We start from the raw sequence: 12,623 nt of genomic DNA on the forward strand, positions 1-12,623 counted from the left end.
GTGCCTTTTAAGCTTCGTGCCTTATTTGGTAAAGATAGTAAATTGAGCTCCACAGTCGTCCACTAAATTATATGCTCTATTATTATTTTTTGGACTAAATTAATTTTAAAAATATTTTTAACATGATATGGTGTTGTTTGCTTAGTGTCAGATTAATATGATTTTTACCAAAATATCAAAGTTTAAGAGCTATTACTAATCTTATGTAGCTCGCTATTCTTTTTAGCTATTACTGTGACCCACCGAAAACAAAAGTAGGGATTACAAAAATCTCATATTGTTAAGAGTTAATTATATTTTGTCCCTATTTTTTTTAAAATTATAAAAATTTCTTAAATTTGGTGGAATCTGGATATATCACGTACGTCCTGATACATTACGTAAAGTGATATATCTGACTGATACATCGCGTAAAGTGATTTATTAGGCGTCCCGATACATCACATACAGTGATGTATCAGAGAATAGGAGAGAGTTTAGATTTTTATAATTTTTTTAAATAGTAAGGAATTTTAGAGAGTATGGTAAAATAAGTTGTGTATTTAGATAATTTTTTCAAAAGAAGATTTATGTCTTATAAATTATAAGCATTCATTTCTTTCTCGCCGCCCCGTCCCCTCTCTCTCTCTCTATCTATCTATCTATCTATCTATCTATCTATCTATCTATATATCTATCTATATATATATATATATATATATATATATATATATATATATATATATATATATTCTACTATATACAAGGGGCTACAAGCACACAGCTCTTGGATGATGTGTTTGCTTGAGTTGTGTGCTTGCAGTCTTTTCATAGGGCCTACCTCAAAAAATTTGATACCCTTTTCGTTTTAATTTATTTGTCTTTTTTTCATTTTTAGTCTGTTTGTATATTTAAAAATTATGTTAAACATACTATAAATCACTATAATTAAACACTTAAACTATTTAAAGTAGATTTATATTATTTTTAACGTAATTTTTAAATGTACAATGAACTAAAAAAAAGTAAGATAAATAAATTAAAATAGAAAGGGTACCAAATTTTTTAAGGTGGCCCTTATGAAAAGGCTGCAAGCACACAGCTCGAGCAGACACGTTGAAATATCAGGAAGCAAAACGACTAAAATGCCCCTAATTGAAGCAGGTATGTTGTCCATTACCTGCCTGCTTCTAGCTTCTTGTATATAAGTAGAATATATAAAGGGTGTACAAGCACACAGCTTGCGAACGACGTGTCTGCTTGCAGCCTTTTCACAGGGCCCATCTCAAAAAATTTAGTATATTTTCTGTTTTAATTTATTTGTCTTATTTTTCTTTTTAGTCTTTTGTATATCTAAAAAGTACGTTAAAAGTACTATAAATCATGATAATTAACAACTTAAAATATTTTATTATATATTTAAAAATTACGTTAAAGTATTCTTAATCAATAACTAACAAATTAAAATATTTCTATCATCTAATAGGAGGCTACAACCTACGATTAACACACAACTCTAAGCTCTTAAAAGTATATTATTTATTTGAAATTACGTTAAATTTACTATAAATCACAATAATTAACAATTTAAAATATTTATAAAAAACATATAAAAATTTAGTTGACTCTCGAAATTCTATCGGTGCCACATGAATTTGAACAGATGGAATAACATATATTATTTGAAAATATTTAAAAATCATATAAGAAATCTAGTTTACTCTCCTAATTCCATTTGTGCCACATAAATTAAAACTGGAGGAGTGATATATATTATTGAAAAATGACGTAAAAATTATTATTAATCACAATAAATTATCAACTTAAAAATATTTATAAAAAAACATATAAAAATTTGATTGATTCTCCAAATTTTATTTGTATCACATAAATTAAAACTAATAAAATAACATATATTTGAGCCCGTACTGACATAGGCTCAAATATATATATATAAATCTCCCTTTCTTTAATAACATAAATCTACACAACATCATGAAAAGGATTCAACTTTTGCATTAGTTATAAAATAATTATACATAAAAGTAACTTTTATACTTCAAGAAAATCAATTTATTTCTCTATTCTCCCTTTCTTTAATAACAAAAATCTACACAATATCATGTCACGGTCCAACTCACTGGGTCGTGCAGGCACCTACTCTAACATCTAAGTAGGAGAATCCTTAACCCTCAAAATGGAATTAACAATGTGGAAGTTGAAGAAAGTACAATAATGAGCCAGAGAAGTTATAAAAATGCTTGTATTAATTTAAAAACTCAAATCTTATAGAGAAATCATCTAGCACCCCCATTAACTCACAACACCTCCTCCCACCAACTCTTGCAATAATTCACTCCTCTATCAGTTATTGGTCTGTTGCGGACTCCAAACTATGACTCCAGATACGCTTGCTATAACATAGGTAAGTCTTACGAAACTGCATCACCACTAAGTCTACCGTACTAGCCTTACACACTCACAATGCCATACGACAACACCCTGCCCCTAACCTATTCCTGCTATTCAACAAGACCTTATAAATCATTCTAGACCGGCTACTTCCTCCCTATAAAGATCCTGGTCACCCCACAAAACTCTTAGCCAGTTCTGACCCTCACTTGGCATACACACTCTACTACCACCTGGAGTTTATACTCTAAGTAGCTGACTCCCAACTTAACACTATAACCTCCTCTTACGCCTGATCTCCATGGGTTACTATCGATACTACAACCTGGTCACCAAATTACACACTCGAATCCATCACCGAATGGGTAGGATTGTTTGCAGTAATATCAACACCTCAGCCTCTATACATGTAAGCACATTATTACACCGAATGAAAGATAACAGTTGGTCCTCTCACGGGACACCTGATCCAATCATGTGTCAAAACGTGACATCCGATCCACTAATGTGTCGAAACATAACATCTGACTCATGAATGTGTTGGAATGTGACATCCGATCCCAACAAGCGCAATCAATCTATAAATACAGTTATAATGAGTAGACATGAATAGTCAAAATTACCCAACATAGATTCCTTGCACACATCTATATTAAACTGTCAGCTCATATATTTTATTTCATGCTTTCTCATCTCCTTACCAGTATACATGTGATTTGAGGCAGTTACAAGCACATATAACACAACATGGGAAGACGTACAAGACCAATATTTACCCTTAATTCATTACACGATTCTTGCTTACTGATATACCATGGATTTACGGTACTTTTAATACTTTAAACTTGAGAATTTGCATGTCTTTTAAGTGTTTGTTAGCATATTTAATGTTAGTTGTGCTTATTTTGAAGGAAACTAAGTCGGAGAATGAATTGAGGAAGAACAACACTGAGTCTTGAGGATTTTGGTATTTATGAGTTCATTCTATGAATCATAGTTACTTCTACGGGTCGAAGGTATCAATCGTCAAAAACACAAGAGAAAAATAAAGTTTAAACTAAAGGTTACGAGTGAAGTATATGACTCATTTTCATATGTACGAGTCATCATTTGGAGTCGTCAAGTAAAAGTGAAAGACTAAAGGCAAAGTGAAGATGATGAGTCAATTCTATGACTCGTTTATATTCCTACAAGTCGTAAAAGGCACTCATGGAAGAGATGTGCAGAGGCAGAACTAGGATCCAATCTACGACTCAAGATTACGAGTCGTCATGGATATTACGACTTGTAGAAGGATTTTTGTGAAGAAGCAAAAACTTCAGTGTAGTGTGACGGATTATGAGTGGGTCTACGGCTCGTCAAAGACATTACGATCCGTAGAAACGAGTCTTGGAATCGAACCTACTTAAAATTTCCTATGTTTCCCAAATTCATATTTACTTAGGATTATTTGTCAATAAATATACTTCTTAGGTTTATTTTACTGGAGGCACGTTTTTAGGTTTGAGAATATAGCTTGACCTACTTTTGGGCTTTTATTCTTGAATCTCAATTTTTGTTATCGATATTTTACGTTCGGATTCTATTGAAAAATTTGGATTCTCACAATTACTATTGTAATTTTTTGGTTTCTTTTAACCTAAATATTATTGATTGTGATCACGTAATTATTAGTAACTAAGTCCACAACTAGAGTTGTTGAAACCATGAAGAATTAATGACGTAGAACTTAATAAAAAGTAAGTCTTTAATAGTGTGCATGCATGTATTGTTTTTTCCTTCATTTTGATTGCTTTGTAACGGTGGCCAACGTTAGAACTCGCATTATCCCTACTTGCCGGATCAAGGAGGTAGCGGATGGGAAAAGGGATTAAACAAAAAGATTTGGGGCTAATCATCCTCATCTAATTAGCTTGAATGAATTAAGAACTAGCTAAATCTGGGATCATTGGTAAGGGTTAATAAAGCATACACTCGTGGACGGATCAAGTTGCGTAGTGAAATTCACTCATTTGCCGGATCAAGGACTTAGGTGAAATTAACTTACCGATTCTGCACGTAGCACACTATATTACTCATAAAAAAGGTCTACTTAGTTAAGGATTCGTAGGGAATACATAAAATCCTAGTTTCACTTCATATTGAATTAAATCACATTAAACCGTTACGTTTGTTCGTTGATGCTTGTTATTTGACTTGTTAATTAGTTTTATAAGAATCCCCATTTTTTATGGAAATAAATTGATTACTAAAGCAAATAATAAACGATTAATCTAAAGTCTAAAGCATATTCTTCGTGAGATCGATCCTAACCTTTGTTAGGTTCTATATTTGATCAACGATCACTTTATACTTCTTTAAGGAGATGTAATTTGAGCATATCAAATTTTGGCGCCGTTATCGGAGAATTTGGCTTTTAGATTAGATTAATTTTTATTATTTGATTTGTAGTCATTATTTCCTTATTTTACGTTATTTTTCTTTTTATTTGTGCTGAAATAAGTTTTGATTCCTAAAGCATGCCAAATACGAGAAGTCAAGAAATTCCCTTGATTCCATTTAATCTCGAAATTGAAAGAACATTACATAGAATGGCAAATAACAACAATGACAATGATGGACACGAACTTGGTGATGGTGCGGAACATCTTGGGGGGAACCACGGCAATGCACCGAACTTCCTCCGCAACATGAACCACAGAACGTTCTTAACAATCCACCAATATCAAGACAACTTCCTCCACCTAGACAGCGCCATGAATTCGACCTATGGAATAACTATGGGGTCAACTCTGACACCTTCGGAAGTATGGGTGCTATTGTGTTACCTCCATTGCTGCCAAAAACTAAGTTTAGCATCACAAGTGGGCTGATTCAAATATTTTATAGTAAAGGATTGTTTGCTGGATTGACATCGAAGATCCACACATTCATCTCCAGAATATGGCATACATTTACCAGAGCAGTGTTGGCGACCCAGGCCTAACAATGGATGTTATTAGACTATGTGTTTTTTCATTATCACTTACTGGCGAAGCTTCAATTTGACTTTCTGAACCTTCATACAACTCCATCAAAACTTGGGATGAATTACACAAGGCATTCATAGAGAAGCATTTTCCATTGTCTAAGAAGTTGAAACTAACAGATCGAATCAACAATTTCCAACAGATGCCTGGAGAGTCAATTAATGGAGCTTGGGAGAGATTTGTAAGTATCTACGAAGTATGTCAAATCATAGTGTTAGAATGTATGCTTCCACCAGAATAGTTAGGACCGGGTCCCTTATTAGAAATTAGTGAAGAAACTTAAAGAGCAGAAAGAAAAAATAGACTCAAGATTTTATGTGGAAACTCCTTGCTCAAGGGAGAAAACCACGATCTGTCCCACAGAATTTCATCTCAAAACTTCACTATGAAAACTGAGCCAAAATTTCATATTACAAGCTATCGCAATCTAAGAATTATACTCACAATCCCTCTTCTCTCCTTGTAACAACTCTGTTAAAGATTTAAAGCAATAACTCTACTGCTTCTTAAATCACTAAACTCCTAGCTAATTTAGACTTCAAGTGGTCTTTATATCTAGCTCTAGTTGCTTCGACAAGATGAACAATAGAAATAAAAATAATGAACTGGTCTAGCCTCCATTAAAGATTAAGAGTAGACCTTACAAGATTAAGATCAAGAAATTACAACTCTAAAACAAGAATAAAACAACTGATAACTCTATCGAATCTTTGATCTTATTCAAGAGCAAATTTCAAATTCTTGAGAGCATGAGCTTCAATGGATATTTTATTTTTAGTGATTCCAAAAAGCCAAGTGAGAATTGGTTGTAAAGAATGTATTTATCAGTGATATACAATGCATTGGATGATTTGTATTGGTTAGACAACTGGCCTTCTGCGTAGGGACTCGACCGCGTATAGACAGACCTGCAGACTTGGCAGGATCTATTTTATACTATTTGTCTGTTGTCATTATCAGCAAAGTGTCCTCAAAGGGACCAAGTCCTCTACCTCTTCCGTGAGTTTGTTAAATTATCAAAACCAATTAACACTGAGCATTATCAATTTCCCCCTTTTTGATGATGGAAAACTCATTTACAACATTCTCCCTTTACAAACTGAGAACAGATCAGAAGTAGATATCCCTGGACAAATAATCAATGTTCCCCCTTTTACCAATATCTCAGAAACATGAAATGAGTTTTTTTTTAATTTCCTCCAATTTCCTCCTTTCACCATTTCCTATCATATCATCAACTTGCAATATTCCCCCTTTTGACATCATTAAAAAGAAAAACAACAAACTAAAATCCGAACATGCAATATTATAGAAAAGTCATAGCCACAAAGGACAACACAAGCACAATCCAATAAGCAATGAATCAGGACATTAACTAGAGAAACAGAAATATTCATTCATCACAACTAAAGAACAATATTTCAGAACATTACTAACTAACTGAAAAGTAAACCATTGTGATCAGTTCAAGAAAGGGACATAACATTAGAGGATGACACTAGATGGATGGGGGGTTTAAGGTGAGGGGTTTGAGGATAAGAGACATCAAATCAGCATGACTTTCATGATGTAGAAGCAGTTTGTCTTTGAGACTGACGACTTGTGCTGCAAGGCTAGCATTTTCTTTTGTGAGTGTTTGCAATTCAGAAGAACTTGGTCCCTCTGATTGTGTTGTAGCTAGCTGTAACTTAAGCCTCACAATCTGAGCATCTTTAGCACTTAAAAGTATTGTCATATCTTACAACTCATGCTTTAACTATTCCTGCTCGAACAACAATTCAGAAATTTTGCTTACTTGCCCAATTTTTCTGCCCAACACATTTGCACTTGGAGAGTATGTGTTAATGGACCAAAGAGAGGGAAGAAAGGTTTGGAATAAGGGAAAAATAAATTCTTTAATCCGAAGAGTCAGGTTCCTTTCACAAGAGCACAACAATTGAGTTTAGACTTATTGGACAGTACTTCAAAAACAGATGGCTGACAGGTGCCAATCACAATGGTTTACAGAAATAGTTAATAAAGTACTGTAAAGAGCATTAATCTTGACATAGGACCAGGTCCCTCTCCATAGTTTTGTAAACAAATTTTCTTTCCTTCCAGTTCTCCTTTTATTTAAGACTAATTCTTGTGACTGTATACTTGTATAGATGCCAGATTGACTTTCTAGCAATAAAATAATGTACAGATTAAAGATACCTACATCCTGATCAAAGTCAAGCAGAGTTGCAAGCCTCAGATATCACACAGATTAATTCAGCTTTAATAACCCTAACTTCAGTATGTTTCTCTAAAATTGATCCCTGTTCAGAGCCTTTGTGAAGATCAATTTTGCAAAATTTCATGGAAATGTATCCCTTTTTAACATTGTCTCTAAGAAAATAATGTCTGACATCTATGTGTTTTGTTTTCTTGTGTTGTACTGGATTTTTTGCCATATTTAGAGTGCTAGTGTTGTCACACAAGAGAGGAATTGTATAAGTGACAATCCCAAAGTCTTCTAGTTATTTTTTTATCCACAACATGATGCATCTATGACATATTCAGCTTCAGTTGTTGAGAGAGTAATAAAATTCTGCATTTTAGTTCCCCAAGAGATAAGGCATGAACCCAAGAAATAAGCCATTCTTGATGTGTTCTTCCTGTCAACCTGAAATCCTGCATAATCTACATCTGCATATCCCACCAAATCAAAAGAGTCTCCTGATGGGTAAAATAAAACCAGGTCCTTAGTCTTCTTCAGATATCTTAGAATTCTCTTGGCAACTTTTAGATGTGATTCCTTTGGACAAGCATGGAATCTTGCACACATGCCAACACTAAACACAATATCAGGCCTGCTAGCAGTTAAATATAGTAGGGACCCAATTATCCCTCTATACATAGTCTCATTAACTGTAGTATCAGTTCCAGCAGCATCAAATTTTAGATTGATTCCCATAGGAGTATCAATAGGCTTTGCATCTATCATATAAAACTTTTTCAATAGTTCCTTGATGTACTTTTCTTGACAGATAGACGTTCCAGCTATGTTTACTTGATCTACAGTCCCAGAAAGAAGCCTAACTCTCCCATTATGCTCATTTCAAACTCACTTTCCATAAAGTTTGAAAATTCTTCACAGAGAGATTTAGAAGTGGCTCCAAAGATAATGTCATCAACATATACTTGAATAATAAGCAGTTTCTTGCATCTAGACTTCAAGAATAATGTCTTGTCAATTCTTCCTCTTTTGAAGCCATTTCTAAGAAGAAACATTGATAGTCTCTCATACTATGCTCTAGGAGCCTACTTTAGTCCATATAAAACCTTGTCCAATTTGAGAACGTTATTTGAATGATCAACATCCTCAAATCTAGGAGGTTGTTCCCAAAGACTTCTTCTTTTAGAAAGCCATTTAGGAAGGCACTTCTTACATTTATTTGAAACAGTTTAAACTTCATAAAGGCTGCAAAGGCAATACGAATTCTGATGGCTTTCATCCTTGCTACATTTGGACTTCATCCTTGTATATTGTTGAGTTTTGAGTCTCTCATCATCTTGCTCAAATTGCTGGAAAGTTGATATATGGAAATGAAGCTAAGATTCATGATTTGAATATTGATATTGGGCTGTATACATGGAATACAAGTGGAAAACAGTGCCGTATACACTAATATACAGTATCTATACAGTCTGATATGCAAGAAAATAATGTTGTATACACTGATATACAATATATATACAGTCTGATATACAGTGATATATAACAGATACAGAGAAAAAATAGATGGTATACAATATGTATACAATTCAATATACAGAAATAATATTGTATACACTATATATAGTATATATATAGTCCAATATACAATGTATATACAACTATGATATACAGTGGAATTGTGCTTAAGGCCCAAAACACAGATGACCCAATAGCTTAGTCCAAACGTACAGAAACTAAGTGTCGGATCATATTTTCATGTGTTATTTATTATTTATTTATATTGATTCGGGTTGTCATAATTTATTTACTTATGTTATTTATGTTTGCTTAGATATTAATTTTAATTTATTTTTAACTTAATTAGATTCTCCTAAAGATAAACCAATTCATGTTAATTTACTCTTTAAATAATTTTCTACCTTTACTTAGTCATTTGATAAATTTTTACTTTTTTTTATATACATGTATATTATTTTCAATGTTTAAGTTTGATCATTTTTTCTAAAAAATAATTTTAAAGTCTTCGTTTCCTTTTAAATTAATATTTTCAAAAGTTAGCCAAATAATTTTTTAAATAGTCGGATAACCGCGCGTTAGCGGCCACTTTGAATGCTTAACACCTTCTCAAAGTAAAAATAAGAACCTCGTACCCTTTTCTCTAAATTTTTAAGACTTAAATCTTTAGGGTCTTTTAAATTAAGTTTTCTTAATTTTTTTTAAAGAATTAAGTGGCGACTCTTCTTTTCTAAAATTAATTCTTTCTCTATAAAGTTGAAATTAATTTTAAACCGTCTTTTTCCGACGTAACAACTAATACCTCAATAATTCTATCCAGTTACCAAACGACCCCCAAATTCTTTGTTTGAGCATTTAATAAAGGTCAAACCCATTGGTAGCCCCCTAAAGTTGGCACCAACTTTCACTTAGACACCTCAACTAGGCTTTGTTGATTCTAGACACCTCATATCGGATACCGCTGTGTCATTTTGACGCTTTTTGCTTACATGGTATAGTGAGTGTGATACACTCGTTGACCGTGCGTGAAAGACCCGATTTAGTCTATTTTTAATTTTTTTTCTTCTCCTTCCTTATTTCCATCCACCATTATTGCTAACTTAAATTCCATCAATGGTGAATGAACATAATTACAGCAAAATGATGAAAATTGATGAAAAATATTTTTAAAATTTAAGAATAGACCCATTTCAAGATTTAAATATTAAATATTAATGAAATTCTTTCTTAAAAGAATTATTTACAGGATAATGAAATAATTTTAGTGAATTCTAGAGCTACTAAGAACTTGGTATTTGATGGAGAAGACAAAGGGTATGGGTTATTTCTGCTAAACAAGATATTTGGAGAAGACATTAATCAAAAGAAAACGATATATGTGTGCAGATGTTTCTGCAAAAAGGGATAAAGGTATTTGGAGAAGAAAATTAGAAGGGCGGGGGGTGGGGGTGAGCAGATTTCTGCAAAGGGGTAGGGGTATTTGGAGAAGACAATAAAAGGGGTGGGGGGTGGGGGTTGTGCAATTTTTTAATGGTTTAAAATCTTTTTTTTGTTGCAAAAATATCATATGTCATTGATTCATTGGTCACTTTTTATTTTTCTCAAAATTCATTATTTAAGAATTATTTTTGACACAAATTACAAATGTCATCGTTTAATTCGTCACTTTACACATCATTCACGAGTGTAACACACACATCATATATTTTTGCTGATTGTAAAAAAAATGTCAAAATGGCACAGCGAGATCCGATATGAGGTGTCTAGAATGAACAAAGCTTAATTGAAGTGTATAAGTGAAAGTTAGTGTCATCTTTAGTGGGTTACCGATGGGTTTGGCCTTTAATAAAAAATGTTATTAAATAAAAATAATAATGTTATACATAACATATTAAATAAAAATAATCTTTTAAGATGTATTTACAAAAAATTTCTCTTACGTCAATCTTAACAACATATCCGCCCATTTTAGGTGTAGTTGCTGAATCTATTTCTAAATTAGTCTTCTGTGGGGTGGATGAATCTATTTCCAAATTTTAAGTGTTAAATAATTGTTTATGGTATATATATATAATAAGAAAATGTGCACATTTGATGTTTTTCTTTCTATCCAGATATAGTATATGTAATTGTGGACAAATATGGAAGCAACATTTTTATATCCTCGAGAGGTGCATGAAATTATATAGTCAACAAATAATAATGTTTTTTCATTCATGCATCTATTGATACAAACATCATGAATCCATTTAATAAATTTTGTTAGGGAGTTCTTCGCTGTCAATTGCAGTAATATGGAAAAAATATGTCGATTTTTTAATTCAGCTTTTTGATTATTTTTTATAATGGTTACTAATTTATTCTTTTTACATAATATAACGATAATTTAAGATTTTATAACAAATATGTGTATTTAAAAGTGGGGGGGGGGGGGGAGGGGGTTGCTAGTATGTGACTACAAAATATCCAAAATATAAAGTTATAGTGGGAACCAAACCCAAGTATGGTTACTAAAGGACAATTCGTGCACCCTAGATGAATCAGTGCACCTACGTATCCAATCTTTGTGAAAAGAGATATCAATAAAAATATATAGTTCTTATTTAAGATATATACTCATATATACGTAGGGATGGAAATGAGTTGGGGCAGGGCGGATTTAGAACTAAGCGGGGCGGGGCGGGTTTAGAGTTATGCGGGGCGGGGTGAATGCGGGGCTAGTTGAAGTAATTATTATCAAACTTAATGCAGGGTGAGGCGGGTTGCGGGTTTATGCGGGTTTATGTGGGTTTAAGGTTTCTAATAGGAATTCGAAGAAAATTAAATTTTTATAATTAATAAAGATTAAAGATATAAACTTTTTATATTAAACTTTGACTTTAATTTTAACTTCTTTTTTAAAAAAATTTAAACTAGACAAATGTTAATTAGAGTTAATTAGCGATTAAGAAATAATTGTTGAAATATTAACTAAAAATAATTAGTTAAAAAATAATTTCTTTTTTATTAATAGTTTATTTAATTTTTTTCAATATAAAATATTTTATCCATGTAGAATGTCATGTGACAAGATTTTTTCAAAAATAGAGAGAGTATAGAGAATGTATTACACACACCACTGATGTGTGTTTCTCAAACTAATAAGTGATAATTTAGCTATGAAACTCACACTTTCAATACTTTAAGTATGAAACTCAAAAAAATGAGATAGTTTAAATATATTATTTACACTTTGAAATTTTCATTCTAAAGTTTTTCTTTCAATTTTCCACAACTTTCTGAATATTCCAAATTTTTGGATACTAACCACGTTAGTGATGACTTTTCAACAATTATGACCAAAGTAAGGTACATAAAATTCTTTTTGCGTATATTGCTAAAGTAACTTGTGCATAAATTAATCATATTGGATGCGTGCATAGCACGGCCTTCTCGAGCCAGTACTAATATATATATATATTTCGTCAGATAGTGTTGACTCACTC

General features: G+C 32.3%; 1 protein-coding gene across 1 annotated transcript; it reads right to left on the reverse strand.

The window, feature by feature from the left end:
* Positions 1-7,929: 7,929 nt before the first annotated feature.
* Positions 7,930-8,388, reverse strand: LOC129890688 (secreted RxLR effector protein 161-like). The gene has a single exon (XM_055966189.1). It carries the CDS (start codon positions 8,386-8,388, stop codon positions 7,930-7,932), a length of 459 nt encoding a protein of 152 aa, XP_055822164.1.
* Between the last annotated feature and the right edge of the window lie 4,235 nt (positions 8,389-12,623).

Source organism: Solanum dulcamara, chromosome 5 (genome assembly GCF_947179165.1).
Source record: "Solanum dulcamara chromosome 5, daSolDulc1.2, whole genome shotgun sequence".
Classification (NCBI taxonomy): Eukaryota; Viridiplantae; Streptophyta; class Magnoliopsida; order Solanales; family Solanaceae; genus Solanum; species Solanum dulcamara.

Coding starts and splice junctions, on each gene's coding strand:
- LOC129890688 (XM_055966189.1), bottom strand. CDS start 8,388: ATGATAGATGCAAAGCCTATTGATACTCCTATGGGAATCAATCTAAAA.